At 35.2% G+C, this 21834-nt stretch overlaps 2 protein-coding genes and 3 long non-coding RNA genes across 5 annotated transcripts; 2 read left to right on the forward strand and 3 right to left on the reverse strand.

Annotated features, from left to right (window-relative positions):
* The first annotated feature begins 402 nt into the window (after positions 1-402).
* LOC144630645 (uncharacterized) lies at positions 403-2155 on the forward strand. Its single transcript, XR_013566593.1, has 3 exons — positions 403-1062; positions 1356-1604; positions 2020-2155. It is a non-coding gene; the product is annotated as an uncharacterized LOC144630645 (long non-coding RNA).
* Positions 2156-2383: 228 nt separating this feature from the next.
* On the reverse strand, positions 2384-3510 carry LOC144630771 (uncharacterized). Its single transcript, XM_078489139.1, has 2 exons — positions 3018-3510; positions 2384-2596 (listed from the first exon to the last, which is right to left on the reverse strand). Exons 1-2 carry the CDS (start codon positions 3135-3137, stop codon positions 2384-2386), a joined length of 333 nt encoding a protein of 110 aa, XP_078345265.1. The 5' UTR covers positions 3138-3510.
* Positions 3511-5080: 1570 nt separating this feature from the next.
* Positions 5081-7099, reverse strand: LOC144630460 (uncharacterized). Its single transcript, XR_013566548.1, has 3 exons — positions 6172-7099; positions 5630-5878; positions 5081-5216 (listed from the first exon to the last, which is right to left on the reverse strand). It is a non-coding gene; the product is annotated as an uncharacterized LOC144630460 (long non-coding RNA).
* A 2885-nt stretch (positions 7100-9984) lies between these two features.
* Positions 9985-11111, forward strand: LOC144630772 (uncharacterized). The gene is made up of 2 exons (XM_078489140.1): positions 9985-10477; positions 10899-11111. Exons 1-2 carry the CDS (start codon positions 10358-10360, stop codon positions 11109-11111), a joined length of 333 nt encoding a protein of 110 aa, XP_078345266.1. The 5' UTR covers positions 9985-10357.
* A 196-nt stretch (positions 11112-11307) lies between these two features.
* LOC144630056 (uncharacterized) lies at positions 11308-13089 on the reverse strand. Its single transcript, XR_013566448.1, has 3 exons — positions 12434-13089; positions 11892-12140; positions 11308-11475 (listed from the first exon to the last, which is right to left on the reverse strand). It is a non-coding gene; the product is annotated as an uncharacterized LOC144630056 (long non-coding RNA).
* Positions 13090-21834: the final 8745 nt, after the last annotated feature.

Below are 21834 nucleotides of genomic sequence, written 5' to 3' on the forward strand. Positions count from 1 at the left end.
TCAGAGGTGATTATAAGAATTGAAGCATTCTGATTGGTCGAGAAGCTCGGCTTATGAGGCTATAATCACCCGGCGCGAGGTGATTATAGCTTTGAAGGCTTGGTTACTTAGCCACGCCACCTTTGACATTCAGGGCCCGGTTGTTCAAAACTCCGATTAGCGCTAATCAGCGATTAAATATGCTAATCGGCGATTAAATTTTAACACGCGATTAGAATGCGTTGCTCAAAGCCCGATTAGCGCTAATCAACGATTAAACTAAGGGTTAAATTTAACACTGCTCCGGGAGATGATTAACTTACTAATCGGCCGATTAAACTGGAAAAAATGCGGACTTGTGGTTTGTGAGACAAAGACACCTGCGAAGTTATCAAAATAACGGCACCCTTGTTTTTGAATTATTTTGCGAAAGACTAATTCCATCGCTGTGGGCGCCATTTTTTGATATTAAAACCCAGTAGTGCAAGAACTAGCTAAGTTTTAATATTTCGGTTTTTATGCTTATGTAAGTAATGGATGCATATAACCCCCCAATGAACAAATGAAAGACAGGCCCACAGCAATCATGTACTAAATACACGAAAGCCCGTATAGCCAAAACAAACAGATGAACACGGAGAGACAAGTATGCATCCTAACGGTTGCATGACTTAGATTTTACTTGTTTATTATTTGAATATTTGAATAATTTTTGAATAATTTTGAAGATTCTTTTTAAAAAATATTGTTTAGGGTAGGTTACATTTTAAATTTTATTTCTTCTTTGAATACTTCCTTATTTTATTTTCTTCTCTTTTTAATAAATACGTTTTGATGAAAATAGTTTGAATGTTTTATAAGTAACTGGGTGTTGGGAAGCAGATTAAGCATTTACCCACTAGGGTGTTTATGAGTAGAGGACTAGTTTTATCTCGGTTGACGTCTTTTAACAGTAGTGTAAAATAGCTAAAATTAACATTTCGTTTTTTTGTTTATTTATATATCGAGTAATGGACATAGACAATCTCCATAAGCAAAAATGAAGGACAGGCCCCCAAGTAACCATGCACTTACTATACTAAGGTACGATTTTCGGAATTCAAAAAAACGAACACAGAGAGAGAAGTCTGTGTCCTAAAAGCTGTACGACTATAGGTTTTATTTGATTATTTTAAAAATAATTAATGAGATTCTATGTTGGATATTTATAAATTGGTAGGATTTGAAAAAAGGTTTTATGATTATAGCTGGTTTTATTTGATTATTTTAAATTTTGAGATTCTTTGCTGGATATTTGTAAATTGGTAGAATTACTTGATTATTTGGATACGTGTAAATTGGTATGATTACAAAAAGAGTTTTATGTTTCTATTTAGTGCCTGGGTGCTGACCATTGCAACCAGTTTGCTCAGCCACGCAGGACCAGCTGTGGTACTACAACCAATGCCTGGGTGCTGACTTGAAATGCGCAACGGAATGCAGACAAAAACTATAATCACAGTCAGAATGATCATCAGTTCCAGCAAATATTCACATCAACGAAAATGTGCAGACATCCGAGAGACAAACCGCAAATTCAAACGCTCAGGCTGCCCTAACATATCCTGGAGACTAGTAGACTAAAGGTTTGATTGAATTCGTATTTTTCTTTATAGGTGGAGGAGGGAGGGGGGGGGGGGGGGTTTAAAATTTTTCTTCCTAAATAATTCTTTTTTATGAAATTTTTCTTGTCTAAAAAAACAATGGTTAGACCATTAAGACTGGTATATACCGCTTGTGTAATCTTACTGTATGATTTGTAGGGTGCTCCTCATAAGATAATTAGTTATGATGTACATATGGTGGGTTTGTAAAACCGCATATATGTAAAATACGGGTATATTATTTGTGTAGATGCGGAGGTGGGTCTATTATTGGCAAAGGTTTAGTGTGTTTACTGAATGATATGTCTTGTATGAATGAATTTGTATTACTTTTTTTATTGCAGAGTAAACCCAAATAAAGATGGTATAATCCTTTATTTTTGTTTTTGTTTTTTAGTCTGCGGCAGAGAGGAGTTCATGGAGAGTAACAGGCCTCTGTAGAAAGAGTAATAAAAACAGAGAACTATCACAGTGTTCCATTACTTTATAATGGAGATTGCTTATTGCAAAAGGAAATAAACAGAAATTATATTTGTTGCTTAAAAATAAAAGATATTTTCTCTTGCTTCTTTGAAATTTTGATTTTAATTTTGTTTTGTTTTTAAAAAATACAGATTTCTGAAAATTCTGTTTACACTTTATACTTATTTACTTCTTTTCAACATCACTTTTTTTATAGAAATAAATCTTTTTGCCATTAGATTAAGCTTTGGAAAACTCCCTGCATATTTTTCGTAAGGGATCTCAATTCCGCAGCCATTCTAGTGAGTTGCGCAGCCATTTGTTTTGCTCTGATTTGTTTCCTTAATAATAGCGATATTTTTTGTTCTCTTTCTTTCTTTTCTTTGTTCAATTTTTTGTTCTTTGATTTCCTTATTTATCTTTTTAAATTTCTTAATTAATTTGATCCTTTTTTTCTTTTCTTCCTTGTTTTTCTGTTCTTTCTTTCCTTTCTTTTTGTTACGTCTGGTTTTCTGCAATAAATTGTTAGTTTAATCATAGTTGGTATTTACTTCTATAACACCAATTACCGCTGGTGTTTGCGGAATATTTAAATACCCAATTATAGTGAGCTCACTATTAGCATTTCCCAAACCATTGCAAAAGAACAAAAATAGCCCTCTTCTCATCAGGAACCCAGAAGGACTACCTGGTAAATAGGTATGAAAGGGAGGGAAAGCCAAATGAAATTTAAACTTTCCGAGTGCTTGTTTGATTAAATTTAGTCACGAAGGAGGGGGAATGGGCACGAGTTTAATTTGTAATAAACCAAGGAGATAACCTATTGACCCGCACGTTTCAAACCATTTGGTACCATTTGGCTGGGATCTACGTGCAGTTTGTCTTTAGAAATGGCTTGGAAAACTATCGTTAAACTAAGGTTCGGCGAGTTACCTTGATTTTCTTCGTTTTACCACTCTGGCAGTTTGCTGCTTGCTCGACTTTAGTCGCCGCCTCTATCAATGTTAAGTCATCTATATCTGCGGTTGCCATTTCTTGGTTTGGAAGAGTCATGTTTGAGACAAACCGGTGAGTTAGACTTTTTGGTATCGCTTAATGTTTAACGAAAAAATTCCATCTTAAAGACGAAAGAAAAAAGATTCTTACCAATTTTTTGCTGTCTTTCGTTCATGAAATTGCCCAAAGACGAGTTGCGTGGCGTGTAGACTACGACATAGTAAAATTTGAAATTTTAAACGAGAAGGCCAATTGCGAGAGCCATTATAGCTCGCGCTTGGAACAGAAATTAAAAGATTTGAAATTCGATTGAGCAGTACGAATTTTTATATTTATTTCATTTGTGTTCCCTGTTAACTTGGGGGCTTGTGTTTAGTTAAGTTTGAAATTAACTACTGCAAGCCGATAGCATTTGGCTCAGTTTAAAATAGCATTGTGTAGTTTTCCCTAAGATGATTTAGTTTTCCTTCGAGTCGAAAGTTTTTAGCATAAACTCTTAAACCGTTGGATTGTATTCCAATATCAAATTTCGAAAGACATATGGCGACATTTATTTCGCTCTGTAACCGACAACTGAAATTTGAAATGAGCAATTTGTTTCTGTTATGCACTAATTTACAAGAAACAGAGTTTTGCTTTCGATATGGCTCCAGATCTTTCGCCATTTGAAATGCTTCATAATTGGAGAAAAAGTGTAACAAGAACACGAGGAGTAACCGGAGAAATTCGCAGAGAGATTTATTCCATTAGCGATTTGTATGAGAAGAAAACTCAGTATTCCTTGGAGCTTTACAAGTTGAATTACATTAACGATGAAGAGTTTGTCTTTGAGGCCGGTGAGGTGAGAAGTAATCATTCTGTGAGGAATGCTGAAATAGCCAAACTATTTTCATCAAAACGTATTTATTAAAAAGAGAAGAAAATAAAATAAGGAAGTATTCAAAGAAGAAATAAAATTTAAAATGTAACCTACCCTAAACAATATTTTTTAAAAAGAATCTTCAAAATTATTCAAAAATTATTCAAATATTCAAATAATAAACAAGTAAAATCTAAGTCATGCAACCGTTAGGATGCATACTTGTCTCTCCGTGTTCATCTGTTTGTTTTGGCTATACGGGCTTTCGTGTATTTAGTACATGATTGCTGTGGGCCTGTCTTTCATTTGTTCATTGGGGGGTTATATGCATCCATTACTTACATAAGCATAAAAACCGAAATATTAAAACTTAGCTAGTTCTTGCACTACTGGGTTTTAATATCAAAAAATGGCGCCCACAGCGATGGAATTAGTCTTTCGCAAAATAATTCAAAAACAATCCGTTACTTACATAAACAGTAAAAGCCGAAATATTAAAACCTACTGAGTTCCGAAACTTTTTGGTTTTAATATCACGAATGGCATCCCACAGCGTTGGAACTATTCCTTCGCTTCAAAAAATCAAAAACAATGAGCTCACTATAATTGGGTATTTAAATATTCCGCAAACACCAGCGGTAATTGGTGTTATAGAAGTAAATACCAACTATGATTAAACTAACAATTTATTGCAGAAAACCAGACGTAACAAAAAGAAAGGAAAGAAAGAACAGAAAAACAAGGAAGAAAAGAAAAAAAGGATCAAATTAATTAAGAAATTTAAAAAGATAAATAAGGAAATCAAAGAAAAGAACAAAAAATTGAACAAAGAAAAGAAAGAAAGAGAACAAAAAATATCGCTATTATTAAGGAAACAAATCAGAGCAAAACAAATGGCTGCGCAACTCACTAGAATGGCTGCGGAATTGAGATCCCTTACGAAAAATATGCAGGGAGTTTTCCAAAGCTTAATCTAATGGCAAAAAGATTTATTTCTATAAAAAAAGTGATGTTGAAAAGAAGTAAATAAGTATAAAGTGTAAACAGAATTTTCAGAAATCTGTATTTTTTAAAAACAAAACAAAATTAAAATCAAAATTTCAAAGAAGCAAGAGAAAATATCTTTTATTTTTAAGCAACAAATATAATTTCTGTTTATTTCCTTTTGCAATAAGCAATCTCCATTATAAAGTAATGGAACACTGTGATAGTTCTCTGTTTTTATTACTCTTTCTACAGAGGCCTGTTACTCTCCATGAACTCCTCTCTGCCGCAGACTAAAAAACAAAAACAAAAATAAAGGATTATACCATCTTTATTTGGGTTTACTCTGCAATAAAAAAAGTAATACAAATTCATTCATACAAGACATATCATTCAGTAAACACACTAAACCTTTGCCAATAATAGACCCACCTCCGCATCTACACAAATAATATACCCGTATTTTACATATATGCGGTTTTACAAACCCACCATATGTACATCATAACTAATTATCTTATGAGGAGCACCCTACAAATCATACAGTAAGATTACACAAGCGGTATATACCAGTCTTAATGGTCTAACCATTGTTTTTTTAGACAAGAAAAATTTCATAAAAAAGAATTATTTAGGAAGAAAAATTTTAAACCCCCCCCCCCCCTCCCTCCTCCACCTATAAAGAAAAATACGAATTCAATCAAACCTTTAGTCTACTAGTCTCCAGGATATGTTAGGGCAGCCTGAGCGTTTGAATTTGCGGTTTGTCTCTCGGATGTCTGCACATTTTCGTTGATGTGAATATTTGCTGGAACTGATGATCATTCTGACTGTGATTATAGTTTTTGTCTGCATTCCGTTGCGCATTTCAAGTCAGCACCCAGGCATTGGTTGTAGTACCACAGCTGGTCCTGCGTGGCTGAGCAAACTGGTTGCAATGGTCAGCACCCAGGCACTAAATAGAAACATAAAACTCTTTTTGTAATCATACCAATTTACACGTATCCAAATAATCAAGTAATTCTACCAATTTACAAATATCCAGCAAAGAATCTCAAAATTTAAAATAATCAAATAAAACCAGCTATAATCATAAAACCTTTTTTCAAATCCTACCAATTTATAAATATCCAACATAGAATCTCATTAATTATTTTTAAAATAATCAAATAAAACCTATAGTCGTACAGCTTTTAGGACACAGACTTCTCTCTCTGTGTTCGTTTTTTTGAATTCCGAAAATCGTACCTTAGTATAGTAAGTGCATGGTTACTTGGGGGCCTGTCCTTCATTTTTGCTTATGGAGATTGTCTATGTCCATTACTCGATATATAAATAAACAAAAAAACGAAATGTTAATTTTAGCTATTTTACACTACTGTTAAAAGACGTCAACCGAGATAAAACTAGTCCTCTACTCATAAACACCCTAGTGGGTAAATGCTTAATCTGCTTCCCAACACCCAGTTACTTATAAAACATTCAAACTATTTTCATCAAAACGTATTTATTAAAAAGAGAAGAAAATAAAATAAGGAAGTATTCAAAGAAGAAATAAAATTTAAAATGTAACCTACCCTAAACAATATTTTTTAAAAAGAATCTTCAAAATTATTCAAAAATTATTCAAATATTCAAATAATAAACAAGTAAAATCTAAGTCATGCAACCGTTAGGATGCATACTTGTCTCTCCGTGTTCATCTGTTTGTTTTGGCTATACGGGCTTTCGTGTATTTAGTACATGATTGCTGTGGGCCTGTCTTTCATTTGTTCATTGGGGGGTTATATGCATCCATTACTTACATAAGCATAAAAACCGAAATATTAAAACTTAGCTAGTTCTTGCACTACTGGGTTTTAATATCAAAAAATGGCGCCCACAGCGATGGAATTAGTCTTTCGCAAAATAATTCAAAAACAATTTGCTTTAACCATATGCCGGATCAACATCCCACCATATGGCGGACCATGTCCAACCTAAGATGCAGTCCCCGTGGGTCAGCTGTGTCAGACCTCTACTCGCCCTTGAGATAGACGAGCATGTTTGTAGAACAGCATTTTTTATTGTTTTTTTGTACCCACAGGAAGCCGGCCTTGATAAAGACTGGGTCCTGTAAAAGCGGTAGGATGTATCTGGGAAGGTCCCTCATGGCTCGATAACTTTTTGTGGGTTTTTATAGCCATTTAAATTAGATTAAATCTAATTAACTCTACAAGCAACCAATTTGAAAAGATAACTAAGAATTTTATTCAAACCAATTAATTTCTCTTTCTCTTTTAAAAACAAACTTTAAAATAATTCCTTTTTTCAATAACTGAACTCTAGAAAATTAAATTTTAATTACCCAACTCTAAGGAAATCTAAATTTCTGCATTTTCTCATGTAAAATCTTTCGAGTACTTAACACATTTCGTAATTTAGGCATTACCTTTTTAGCTATGAAAACACCCCCATGTAATCCCAAACCAGCGAAAGCATGCGTAAACAACCCTTGTATACTTCCTGTTATATTTGTTTGCCTATCATATTCCATAGTATATACTACATCTTTAACAATAGATTTTTCTTTACTTTTCAAACCTCCCTCATATTCTAAATAGCTCAATGAATTCTTTTTTATAAAGCTAAGCTTATATCCCAAGCGCAGCAACCTTAATTTAAACAACCTCAAAGAGTGTTGATAATCATCATTACTGCATGAATTCCTTATATACCTGATACATTCTGTCTTAATTAGACCTTTAAATACATGCCTAGGATGATTAGAGTTAGGATCTAAATATGAAAACTTATGTAATTTTTTGAAAAAGGTGCTATAATGCACCCTTTCTTCTGTAGCAGTTACATCATCAAAAGATAAATTTAAATCCAAGTACTGGCAATTTGTCCTATTTAACTTTACATTTATGACTAAATTACTAGGATAAAATAGCATCAATCTACCCATTTCTTTTACTATAAAATCTGAGTCGTTAGAACCAAATATCATTATACCATCATCCGCATACCTCTTCAATAATCGAACCCCCCTCCCAACAGAAACAAGATTATACTGATATTCAGAGTACATAAGAACCAAATCACTTATTTCCTTGCTGAAATAGCAACCCATACTTAATCCCTCTACCTGTTTAAACACATCTAGCCCTACATTAAAATAATTCCACCTATTACAAAATCTATAAAGTTCTAGAGCAAATGAAATCCTATGACTATCCAATTTTAAAATACCAACCAAATCCCGCAGAGTTTTTTGGGCATCCTCAAATAAAATATTAGTATACAAATCCTTAAAATCAAAAGTAGCAAAAGTATTAGCCCCCCAAAACTGAAACTTCTTATCTCGTAAAATGTCCACCAATTCATTACTACTTCCAAGCAAAGTGACTCTCATATTCAAATCCCTCAAAAAACCCTTGAATTTACAAATAACCCCTCTCAACTCTTTCTGAATAAATTTTGACGCCTCTACGATACACCAGCTGTGTCCAGTTATTATAGGCCTTCCCCTTAATAGTTTTTCATTTTTGGTAGAAGCCTCCTCAGATAATTTGTGTACTTTAGGTAATAAATTCAAACTAGGCAAAGTGTACTCCTCTCCCCCTCTAAATTAAACCAACGTAGCTCAGGAACACTAAGAATATCCCTATGTTTTTGAACCAAAGTTTTAAGTTCTTCTCGGCAATTCAGTTTTATACCATCAACCATATCTAATCCACCAACCCATTTGTATGATGGGGTATCTAACTGTCGCTTGTACTCATCACGATACCACTCCTCTGTATTAAGCGACCATCCCATTTTTTTATCACTCTCTCTTAAAACCACAGGGCACTTGTTCAAAAATCTTTCCAATTGATCTACAATAAACCTCTCTCTAGTTGGCCTCCCCCCATTAAAATTATTCCCACCTCTCCTATACTTAATAAAAATCCTGTCAATAATCTGCAATGATGAATAAACAAAATCCCGCTCTTTCCTCCCCAAACCAGGATGCAACAAATTATACCTTATTTGAAATCTCGTGGAACTAGGATAACCCTTTGGTTTGCGCATCTTATTTTTTAAATTAAAAGAATAGTGGCGGGGCTTTGATCCCTGCCCGGAGTTAAATAAAACATATTTCAATAAGGCAGCCTCCGCATGCTGTTTAAAACTATTAGCATACTGAACAGAAGACTTATTTCCTATCCCCCCCGTAACATAACCACCATTTTTTTCTAGTATGCAATCATAGACATCATCTAATTTAAGACTGGTAAAATTATGTAAATTAGACCTTTTCTTCTCTAATTCAGCCTTTAAATCAGCCTCCTCCAATTCTCGTCGGAATGTTTTTACACCGCCAACAACTTGTAACTTATACAATTCATGTCTCTTTCGAACTAGTCTTTCGTAATTCTTGGAAATGTTCCTGATTTCATAAACCTCTCCATCAAGGGCTTTTATAGTTCCAGAGCTTTTACGACTGCTAAAAAAGCTTTTGTTCCTCAATTTTCTCCTCAAAAGATTTACTTCAGAAGTTAGAAACGTCAGACGGTTATCCACAATTTTATCAATCTGATCTTGCATAGCCTTTATTTTCATTTCATTTTCACACCGTTCTTTGGCTATTTCAGCATTCCTCACAGAATGATTACTTCTCACCTCACCGGCCTCAAAGACAAACTCTTCATCGTTAATGTAATTCAACTTGTAAAGCTCCAAGGAATACTGAGTTTTCTTCTCATACAAATCGCTAATGGAATAAATCTCTCTGCGAATTTCTCCGGTTACTCCTCGTGTTCTTGTTACACTTTTTCTCCAATTATGAAGCATTTCAAATGGCGAAAGATCTGGAGCCATATCGAAAGCAAAACTCTGTTTCTTGTAAATTAGTGCATAACAGAAACAAATTGCTCATTTCAAATTTCAGTTGTCGGTTACAGAGCGAAATAAATGTCGCCATATGTCTTTCGAAATTTGATATTGGAATACAATCCAACGGTTTAAGAGTTTATGCTAAAAACTTTCGACTCGAAGGAAAACTAAATCATCTTAGGGAAAACTACACAATGCTATTTTAAACTGAGCCAAATGCTATCGGCTTGCAGTAGTTAATTTCAAACTTAACTAAACACAAGCCCCCAAGTTAACAGGGAACACAAATGAAATAAATATAAAAATTCGTACTGCTCAATCGAATTTCAAATCTTTTAATTTCTGTTCCAAGCGCGAGCTATAATGGCTCTCGCAATTGGCCTTCTCGTTTAAAATTTCAAATTTTACTATGTCGTAGTCTACACGCCACGCAACTCGTCTTTGGGCAATTTCATGAACGAAAGACAGCAAAAAATTGGTAAGAATCTTTTTTCTTTCGTCTTTAAGATGGAATTTTTTCGTTAAACATTAAGCGATACCAAAAAGTCTAACTCACCGGTTTGTCTCAAACATGACTCTTCCAAACCAAGAAATGGCAACCGCAGATATAGATGACTTAACATTGATAGAGGCGGCGACTAAAGTCGAGCAAGCAGCAAACTGCCAGAGTGGTAAAACGAAGAAAATCAAGGTAACTCGCCGAACCTTAGTTTAACGATAGTTTTCCAAGCCATTTCTAAAGACAAACTGCACGTAGATCCCAGCCAAATGGTACCAAATGGTTTGAAACGTGCGGGTCAATAGGTTATCTCCTTGGTTTATTACAAATTAAACTCGTGCCCATTCCCCCTCCTTCGTGACTAAATTTAATCAAACAAGCACTCGGAAAGTTTAAATTTCATTTGGCTTTCCCTCCCTTTCATACCTATTTACCAGGTAGTCCTTCTGGGTTCCTGATGAGAAGAGGGCTATTTTTGTTCTTTTGCAATGGTTTGGGAAATGCTAATAGTGAGCTCACTATAATTGGGTATTTAAATATTCCGCAAACACCAGCGGTAATTGGTGTTATAGAAGTAAATACCAACTATGATTAAACTAACAATTTATTGCAGAAAACCAGACGTAACAAAAAGAAAGGAAAGAAAGAACAGAAAAACAAGGAAGAAAAGAAAAAAAGGATCAAATTAATTAAGAAATTTAAAAAGATAAATAAGGAAATCAAAGAACAAAAAATTGAACAAAGAAAAGAAAGAAAGAGAACAAAAAATATCGCTATTATTAAGGAAACAAATCAGAGCAAAACAAATGGCTGCGCAACTCACTAGAATGGCTGCGGAATTGAGATCCCTTACGAAAAATATGCAGGGAGTTTTCCAAAGCTTAATCTAATGGCAAAAAGATTTATTTCTATAAAAAAAGTGATGTTGAAAAGAAGTAAATAAGTATAAAGTGTAAACAGAATTTTCAGAAATCTGTATTTTTTAAAAACAAAACAAAATTAAAATCAAAATTTCAAAGAAGCAAGAGAAAATATCTTTTATTTTTAAGCAACAAATATAATTTCTGTTTATTTCCTTTTGCAATAAGCAATCTCCATTATAAAGTAATGGAACACTGTGATAGTTCTCTGTTTTTATTACTCTTTCTACAGAGGCCTGTTACTCTCCATGAACTCCTCTCTGCCGCAGACTAAAAAACAAAAACAAAAATAAAGGATTATACCATCTTTATTTGGGTTTACTCTGCAATAAAAAAAGTAATACAAATTCATTCATACAAGACATATCATTCAGTAAACACACTAAACCTTTGCCAATAATAGACCCACCTCCGCATCTACACAAATAATATACCCGTATTTTACATATATGCGGTTTTACAAACCCACCATATGTACATCATAACTAATTATCTTATGAGGAGCACCCTACAAATCATACAGTAAGATTACACAAGCGGTATATACCAGTCTTAATGGTCTAACCATTGTTTTTTTAGACAAGAAAAATTTCATAAAAAAGAATTATTTAGGAAGAAAAATTTTAAACCCCCCCCCCCCCCCCTCCCTCCTCCACCTATAAAGAAAAATACGAATTCAATCAAACCTTTAGTCTACTAGTCTCCAGGATATGTTAGGGCAGCCTGAGCGTTTGAATTTGCGGTTTGTCTCTCGGATGTCTGCACATTTTCGTTGATGTGAATATTTGCTGGAACTGATGATCATTCTGACTGTGATTATAGTTTTTGTCTGCATTCCGTTGCGCATTTCAAGTCAGCACCCAGGCATTGGTTGTAGTACCACAGCTGGTCCTGCGTGGCTGAGCAAACTGGTTGCAATGGTCAGCACCCAGGCACTAAATAGAAACATAAAACTCTTTTTGTAATCATACCAATTTACACGTATCCAAATAATCAAGTAATTCTACCAATTTACAAATATCCAGCAAAGAATCTCAAAATTTAAAATAATCAAATTAAACCAGCTATAATCATAAAACCTTTTTTCAAATCCTACCAATTTATAAATATCCAACATAGAATCTCATTAATTATTTTTAAAATAATCAAATAAAACCTATAGTCGTACAGCTTTTAGGACACAGACTTCTCTCTCTGTGTTCGTTTTTTTGAATTCCGAAAATCGTACCTTAGTATAGTAAGTGCATGGTTACTTGGGGGCCTGTCCTTCATTTTTGCTTATGGAGATTGTCTATGTCCATTACTCGATATATAAATAAACAAAAAAACGAAATGTTAATTTTAGCTATTTTACACTACTGTTAAAAGACGTCAACCGAGATAAAACTAGTCCTCTACTCATAAACACCCTAGTGGGTAAATGCTTAATCTGCTTCCCAACACCCAGTTACTTATAAAACATTCAAACTATTTTCATCAAAACGTATTTATTAAAAAGAGAAGAAAATAAAATAAGGAAGTATTCAAAGAAGAAATAAAATTTAAAATGTAACCTACCCTAAACAATATTTTTTAAAAAGAATCTTCAAAATTATTCAAAAATTATTCAAATATTCAAATAATAAACAAGTAAAATCTAAGTCATGCAACCGTTAGGATGCATACTTGTCTCTCCGTGTTCATCTGTTTGTTTTGGCTATACGGGCTTTCGTGTATTTAGTACATGATTGCTGTGGGCCTGTCTTTCATTTGTTCATTGGGGGGTTATATGCATCCATTACTTACATAAGCATAAAAACCGAAATATTAAAACTTAGCTAGTTCTTGCACTACTGGGTTTTAATATCAAAAAATGGCGCCCACAGCGATGGAATTAGTCTTTCGCAAAATAATTCAAAACCAATAAAACCAGCTATAATCATAAAACCTTTTTTCAAATCCTACCAATTTATAAATATCCAACATAGAATCTCATTAATTATTTTTAAAATAATCAAATAAAACCTATAGTCGTACAGCTTTTAGGACACAGACTTCTCTCTCTGTGTTCGTTTTTTTGAATTCCGAAAATCGTACCTTAGTATAGTAAGTGCATGGTTACTTGGGGGCCTGTCCTTCATTTTTGCTTATGGAGATTGTCTATGTCCATTACTCGATATATAAATAAACAAAAAAACGAAATGTTAATTTTAGCTATTTTACACTACTGTTAAAAGACGTCAACCGAGATAAAACTAGTCCTCTACTCATAAACACCCTAGTGGGTAAATGCTTAATCTGCTTCCCAACACCCAGTTACTTATAAAACATTCAAACTATTTTCATCAAAACGTATTTATTAAAAAGAGAAGAAAATAAAATAAGGAAGTATTCAAAGAAGAAATAAAATTTAAAATGTAACCTACCCTAAACAATATTTTTTAAAAAGAATCTTCAAAATTATTCAAAAATTATTCAAATATTCAAATAATAAACAAGTAAAATCTAAGTCATGCAACCGTTAGGATGCATACTTGTCTCTCCGTGTTCATCTGTTTGTTTTGGCTATACGGGCTTTCGTGTATTTAGTACATGATTGCTGTGGGCCTGTCTTTCATTTGTTCATTGGGGGGTTATATGCATCCATTACTTACATAAGCATAAAAACCGAAATATTAAAACTTAGCTAGTTCTTGCACTACTGGGTTTTAATATCAAAAAATGGCGCCCACAGCGATGGAATTAGTCTTTCGCAAAATAATTCAAAAACAATTGGCTTGTTGCAATCAAGAACTACGACCGTTTTCGGTAAATTAGTTTTATTTACTTTTTGCTGTACATTTCTTTCATGTGTAAGCTTTATTTTAAGCTTTATAAAACAATAAATACAATACAAAAACAAGAACTACGGCCTTGCTCCGGCAGAGCGTCCATAAATATTAAATTCAACACATCCAGTAAATTACAAACCTCGTAGAGGCAGATTTACGAAGCGTGGTCACACTCTGAAACCAATTTTCCAAATGCTAGTCATCACTATGATTTAATGCGAGTGGCAACATGATTATTTTCGAATCGGACCAGTTAGTTTTACGTCCTAATAGCTGTTTTCCTTTTACCACATGCGACACTGCGGACGCCATATTGGAAACCATCGCAGTGTTTACTCAGGAAGAATTGCATTTTGGGATACTAATCGTCAATTAGCGAGACAATACAATTGGTTTTACACCAAGTACTAACCGTTAATCGGCAATTAACTAATCGCGCCTCTAATCGGGCTTTGAACAACGTTCTCAATTCCACCGATTAGCTAACCCGGTGTTAGAGTTTTTAATCGACGATTAGGCTTAATCGTTGGTTAGTTTAATCGGAGTTTTGAACAACCGGGCCCAGGCAAGTAAACATGGCCGCTTTTGCTGAATGAAAATTTCTTTGATTTAAAAGAAACCAGTTCAAGTCCTGAATATTTTAAACATTGGGAATTTTGCAAATTAACTACTAAGGCTTTTGGACCGAAAATATTTTCAAAGCTGTTTCTCGAGGCCTTAGAAATGATCGTAAACACGGCGGTTTTGGCGATCGATGAGAAACTCAGTCAGATCGATTGAGCAAACATTATTTACTTCTCATCTCACCGGAGCTACTCATTTTCGAAAAGTTTCGCACATTCACTTAGAAGTCATCACAATCATACAAAGGTACCGGACATCTATCTTTCTCATAGTGTTTGATTATTTCCGTTTTATTGCTTTAACTAAATAAATTCTGATTGCTATAGATGAATTAAACTGGTTTACACTGTACATGTATGCAAGCCAACACTTGTGTTTGCTGTTTTTATGTTTGCTATCGTAATTATTTTTAAGTTCTTGATGATCACCTCTTAAAATTATACTAAAACAATTATTCGCCTCAGGCTCAGTGATTATTGTTGAATAATCACCTCGCCTTCGGCGAATAATTGTTAATTATAACCTGCTCTAGTATTTCCGTTAAATGATATCTACAATGCTTTGAAAAAATGTTGGGACACTCGTACAAAATTGGATACCCTTTATTTCTTAACGCTTTATTCCAGACTTATATATCAGATCCTTCTTCCTCACGAGTTTTCGTATAAGGCCTGCAGCCTGAGTATCAGAAAGAAGTGGCAAAACCAAAAACGTTAGAAGAAACAGTAGCAGCCTAATTACGCTTTAACGCTTACGACAGGTGTTTCTTACGATTCACTAGACTGAAAACTGAAAACGTCTGGTTTCGCGACCGGAAAAGCAGCTGGTCCTCTCTGAATTCTAGTTCTTGGATGCATTTCGTTAAACCGGACTTTCCTTCCTTTTCTTTCTCCGAATACGATGCAACTTTTTTCTATTTGGGTTTTGAGACCATAAGGTTATCTATTTCCTTTTTGTGTCCATTTGTGTTTGTAAGGACGGATGTGATCGACTGGCAATAGATAGGTTGTGATCGGTATCTGGTACTGCTAGCACCTGTTTAGCAGGTGAGATGGCTTCAAGGATTTTTGCTAAAGGTTCGCTATTCCTGTGTTGAGTTGCGCTCATTGAAAGAGCATCGAACTCTCAGGCCGTTTCTACTGTTTCTTCTAAGATTTTGGTTTTGCCACTTCTTTCTGTTACTCAGGCTGCAGGCCTTATACAAAAACCCGTAACTGTTCTACCGCTTGTGGTTGCACCCATTCACGACTTAAACGTGGATAACACCTCTTTGATTCTCCTTTTATTGCAGGGAGAGAGGCGCGCTGTTCCGAAGGTAGAGCACTAATATATTCTTGCGCTGGCCCTACAATATGTATGGTCAGTTGCGATAAAGCAGTACGTTTTACTTTTGAGAGATATTTCAAAGGCCTCCAATTAGTAATCAAATTCATCCAACTTCTCGTCGAAATCGTCGCGGTCATAGCCATAAACTTGTTAATATTAATGTACCTTTGTCAGGGAAGGCTGTGTTAGTTTTTCCACAGTTCTCTGAAATCCTTGCAATAATTCTCTATCCAATTTTCGCAATTCTCCTTTAGCGTTATCACTCAAATTACTAACGCTGTGTGGTTATTTCGATTCTGTGGAATAAAACTTACTGCGCTGATCAACGTCATCAGTGGAAATTTCTTCTACGCGCGTGATATCTACCTATATTGGCAGGTGAATTTCTAACAGGTACAGTTTGACCACCTGTATTCACTGTAATCGTTACGGACACCAGACCTTGTTTTTTCTGATGTTTTAAGAACACCTGTTACAAAAACATTATCCGCAAAATCGTCCGTCTCTCTCTTTTTTTTTTTCTTATGATCTTTCTTGATTTTTTTTTTGCTAAAAAGTAATTCTAGATCCCCCGTGTCGTGAACTAATCCAATAGGTGCACTACCACGTTAAAATGGGCTGTCTGGGCACAATACTCGAGCTAGTCATTGCAACTTGTACTATCAGTCTGTCACTTTTCCTGCGAACGCCTACCGCAGAAAACGAGCAGTGACAAATAGTATTAATTACTTGGCTCCAACAGCAAAACTATATTTGACCGGGATTTCTCCAAGATATCACCAAAACCTAACAGCAGAATACTTTATCGAAAATAGCGGAAATTACACAACTGACTAATAAGGCTAAGTTAACGCTACCTTATCGGATTAAAAGTATCGGAAGAACTTCCATTGCGAGAAACGGAATTCATACTCTTCAAAATTAATTTCTTTCATACAGGAACAATCTTTTGCAAAAACAGTTGAAATGCTTACATTTATTTGCGTGACTTTGGAAGTGCGTGACATTCATTTTGTCTCACCCCCTCACCCCCACACAATGTTGAACTTTAAAGGAATGTTCACTGGAACTGTTTTACGCAGAATTGGAATGGGAAGGGGGGGGCTGGGTAAGGAAGAAGGATCTGGTATATTAGTCTGGAATAAAGCGTTAAGAAATTAAGGGTATCCAATTTTGTACGAGTGTCCCAACAATTTTTCAAAGCATTGTAGATATCAGTTAATGAAAATACTAGAGCAGGTTATAATTACGCTTTAACGCTTACGACAGGTGTTCCTTACGATTCACTGGACTGAAAACTGAAAACGTCTGGTTTCGCGACCTGAAAAGCAGCTGGTCCTCTCTGTATTCTAGTTCTTGGATGCATTTTGTTAAACCGGACTTTCCTTCCTTTTCTTTCTCCGAATACGATGCAACTTTATTCTATTTGGGTTTTGAGACCATAAGGTTATCTATTTCCTTTTTGTGTCCATTTGTGTTTGTAAGGACGGATGTGGTCGACTGGCAATAGATAGGTTGTGATCGGTATCTGGTACTGCTAGCACCTGTTTAGCAGGTGAGATGGCTTCAAGGATTTTTCTAAAGGGTCGCTATTCCTGTGTTGAGTCGCTCTCATTGAAAGAGCATCGAACTCTTTGGTCGTTTCTTCTGTTTCTTCTAAGGTTTTTGGTTTTGCCACTTCTTTTAGGAGGCAAGCGTGGCCGAGTGGTTTAGGGCGCTGGTGTTGTTATCCGGAGGTCACCGGTTCGAGGCCTGCCCTTGCCACTAGCTGGATTTGTTTCTCGGTTGTCCCGAGCTCAAATCCTCGACCACGCTTTATATATAGCCAACTGGTCTGCCTCCTGCCAGTTGGAATTTTTAGCCTTGTTATGTTCATTTATAAATTATTTGTTTCCTCTGTTTCAGTGGCATGCCTGTAAACTAGCTATCTCGTTGAGATATGAAGCTAAGTGCATGACCACTATAAACACATTTATTTTTTCATTTTTTTTTCTGTTACTCAGGCTGCAGGCCTTATACAAAAACCCGTGACTGTTCTCCCGCTTGTAGTTGCACCCATTCACGATTTAGACGTGAATAACAGCTCTTTGATGCTCCTTTTATTGCAGGGAGAGAGGCGCGCTGTTCCGAAGGTAGAGCACTAATATATTCTTGCGCTGGCCCTACAATATGTATGGTCAGTTGCGTTAAAGCAGTGCGTTTTACTTTTGAGAGATATTTCAAAAGCCTCTATTTAGTAATCAAATTCATCCAACTTCTCGTCGAAATCGTCGCGGTCATAGCCATAAACTTCTTAATATTAAGGTACCTTTGTCAGGGAAGGCTGTATTAATTATTTTCACAGTTCTCTGAAATCCTTGCAATAATTCTTTATCCATTTTTCGCAATTCTCCTTTAGCGTTATCACTCAAATTACTAACGCTGTGTGGTTATTTCGATTCTGTGGAATAAAACTTACTGCGCTGATCAAAGTCATCAGTGGAAATTTCTTCTACGCGCGTAATATCTACCTATATTGGCAGGTGAATTTCTAACAGGTACAGTTTGACCACCTGTATTCACTGTAATCGTTACGGACACCAGACCTTGTGTTTTCTGATATTTTTAGAACACCTGTTACAAAAGCATTATCCGTAAAATCGTCCGTCTCTCTCTTTTTTTCTTATGTTTTTTCTTGATTTTTTTGCTAAAAAGTGATTCTAGATCCCCCGTGTCGTGAACTAATCCAATAGGTGCACTACCACGTTAAAATGGGCTGTCGTCTGGGCACAATACTCGAGCTAGTCGTTTTGACTTGTACTGTCACTTTCACTGCGTTCGACCCTGATGTCTAACGGGTCCAAATCTGTCTTATTTTGGCTGTCAGCGTCCTCAGTACGGAACGCCTACAGCGGAAATCGACCATAGACAAATAGTACTCAGTGCTTGGCTCCAACAGTAAAACTTTATTTGATCGGGATACCTCCGAGATACCACCAAAACTTTACCATAGAATACTTAACAAAGGACTTGTATCTGTATCAAAAATAGCGGAAATTACACAACTGATTACGAAGTCTAAGTTAACATTACCTTATCAGATAAAACGTATCAGAAGAACTTTGATTGGAAGAAACGGAATTCACGCTCTACAAAATTAAAGCAGGTAGATATCATTTAATAAGCAGGTTATAATTACGCTTTAACGCTGACAACAGGTAGTTGCTACGATTCACTGGACTGAAAATTAATATATATTTATTTATTTATTTTTACAGCATTTGGGTCACTGGCAATGCAAATTACAGCAAAATAAACAATACAAGCATTTGGAAAATCGGGAAACTATATCCTGAGAAATAGCATTTGGGCGAAATGTTGGTTAGAAAATAAGATATATACCCCCTCCCCCCTCTTAAGTTGTCTCTTTATGAGCTGAAAGCAAGTCTTTTAGCCACGAAGTCCCTTCTTAATTATTTACAAAAGGTGGCCGAAAATGGATTCTAAATATGTGAACCTGTAGCTGTCCAGTTTGTTAGGGTGGTACCATTCAGAGCAAACGTTTTGAAAGCTTACAATGAATGGCTAATTTCTACGCAACCTTTGATGATTGGTCATTTGTAAGCAGGTAATACTTTTAAAAAGACGTAATCTTCTTACATCATTTATTCTCAATTTCGTGGCTGTGTAAATTGAGATCTCTTCTGACTCTTCGTTATTCCAACCAAGAAAAGACTCTGAAGACATCATGGATGAACGCAGTTTCTTAGTACTCGTGGGCCTCATCTTTTTTTCCTGTCCAAGTCTTAGTCAGGGTAAGAAAATAAATTTAAAATTACCGTTAAAAAAGTAAGAGTTAAAGCAAATCTTTAACGTGCCTTTTTGCTTACACATGAGTACAGCCGGCCTCGTTTTTGTTCCACTAGCTTCGACTTTTCACTATAAGTTGCTTTTTCTTCCGATTGATAAAAACATTTTGCCTAACTGGGTTCGTTATGACTAATTTTAACAAGGCACAAAAATTCTAGGCCGATTATTTATAACAAATCTAAGTTCGGTCTGGTTTTAGATGTTGACACAGGAAGTCTTGCATCAATCACGACTAATAGTGGCGGAGGAGCATTAAAAAACTTAACACCCAGTTTTAGGCGGAGGCTTGTTAGCGGAAGGTGGACTCGATAAAGCTTTTAACATAAATTTCATGTAAAATTACAAACAAACATAACTAAACTCTTTATGCAATCGTTTGAAATAAACCCAGGTAGAAACAACACCTTATACTATTACAGTCCTGATGAACAGGTTTTAAAGTCATCAGAGTCAAAAAACAGTCCAGTGGACTCATTTTTGTAGCTTTGATGAGGTTTTGCAGAGAACCCCTAGCGAAAATAGAAAAAAATAGCACAAAGGGTTAAACAAAAAATTAAGATCGTTAACATTTTACTGGAGCTATTGCATGTCTATTGGTGTAATCGGAAACTTCGTTTTCTTTATTTAGATGACCTTAAAGGAGCTACGTCACGGGGATTTCGCAGATTTTTGGTGTTAACTGTCCTGAAATTCGTTGTAGGCATCTAAACCCATAACAACTTATCTTTGGGCATCTAAAGGAAGATAAAACCTTTATTTGTGTACAAAAATCAAGCTATGGCTATAAATATCGATTCTTTAAGACGCCTAGAAACAACTTGAAAAGTTAAGACCTAATTTTTCGCCTTGCAATCCATTTCCACCCGAGCCAACGGCAGCTGAGAATACTTGTTATCAGTTTCATTGCTCTAATATAGCAATTTTTATAAAAAATAGACCATTATTTTTTGGTCAATGTATCACAAATATACATTTTGCTTGTTCAAAAATCTGTTAAAACCCGTGACAACTCTCATTTAAGAATAAAGCATTTGCTACGGTGATCAACACGATCGATATATAATTGCCTTGTAATATATCAAACGCGAGATATATAGAGGATAATACATGGTTGCGCAGAGATATGATATTTATCTTCGAATGTTCCAAGCAACCATGTATTATTCTGTTTATTTTATAAACCTGCTAATAACGAAGTTTTTTACGATTTTCCGAAGATGCCTGAAGATTTTAAACTGTTTTCCGAAGATTGTACGGCTGCAAGAAAAACTTATAATTGTTAAAATTTTACTGTTAATATTAAAGTTAAATATTTACATATCGAGGAGATGTCATTATGTCACGAAAATGTTTGCAAGCGCACGAGAAAAAGTCCTCTGGTACCCAGGGTACCGGCGCGGGTACCTTAACGACATACCTTTTATTTCCGCCTTTAAAAATATTTAAGGGACGTTTTTTTATTTTTTCAAGTTTGTAAAAGACGCGTGGAGGTGAAGAAAATTAGATTGTCGTTTTAAAGTCTGTTTTGTGGGCAATTTATGGTGCCTGATATGTATTTTAGTTAAAACTAATTCCCGTAAAGGAGGCAGGTGGTGGGTGCGCGCTTAAACCGTCAGGACCCAATGGGTTAATAAACTATTACTTGGTATTACAGTCTCTCTTGAATAAACTTCTCTTCTAATAGAGTGGTTTCAAAACTTTCATCTGACAAAGTGTATTAATCAATGAACAACAGTCAAAATACAACAACTACAACAAATGAATAAAATCGTAAAACAGAAAATCCTTAAAGTGTATTGCACCCCATATGAAACCACTATATACGCTTCATAATTCGCAATATCAGGTCCCTGACCTAGTGTCTTACTTACTCCACGAGCTCACCACAGTTTGCCTTTGATTATCTATTTGCTACCACTCGCTATACCACTGCAGTTTATATTATAAAGTGTTAATTTAAATGCGTTTCTAAACAGCGAGAGAGCGTTTAGGACGGGTTTCAAATGGATGTGCAAGTTTG

The sequence above is a fragment of the Oculina patagonica genome, chromosome 11 (assembly GCF_052425735.1).
Source record: "Oculina patagonica isolate OP01 chromosome 11, crgOcupat, whole genome shotgun sequence".
NCBI lineage: Eukaryota > Metazoa > Cnidaria > Anthozoa > Scleractinia > Oculinidae > Oculina > Oculina patagonica.

Bases quoted from the DNA above. Each gene is read 5' to 3' on its own strand.
- LOC144630772 (XM_078489140.1), top strand. From the start codon at position 10,358: ATGACTCTTCCAAACCAAGAAATGGCAACCGCAGATATAGATGACTTA. The intron at 10,478-10,898 runs GTAACTCGCCGA...AATTTATTGCAG, and splicing joins GTAAAACGAAGAAAATCAAG to AAAACCAGACGTAACAAAAA.
- LOC144630771 (XM_078489139.1), bottom strand. From the start codon at position 3,137: ATGACTCTTCCAAACCAAGAAATGGCAACCGCAGATATAGATGACTTA. The intron at 2,597-3,017 runs GTAACTCGCCGA...AATTTATTGCAG, and splicing joins GTAAAACGAAGAAAATCAAG to AAAACCAGACGTAACAAAAA.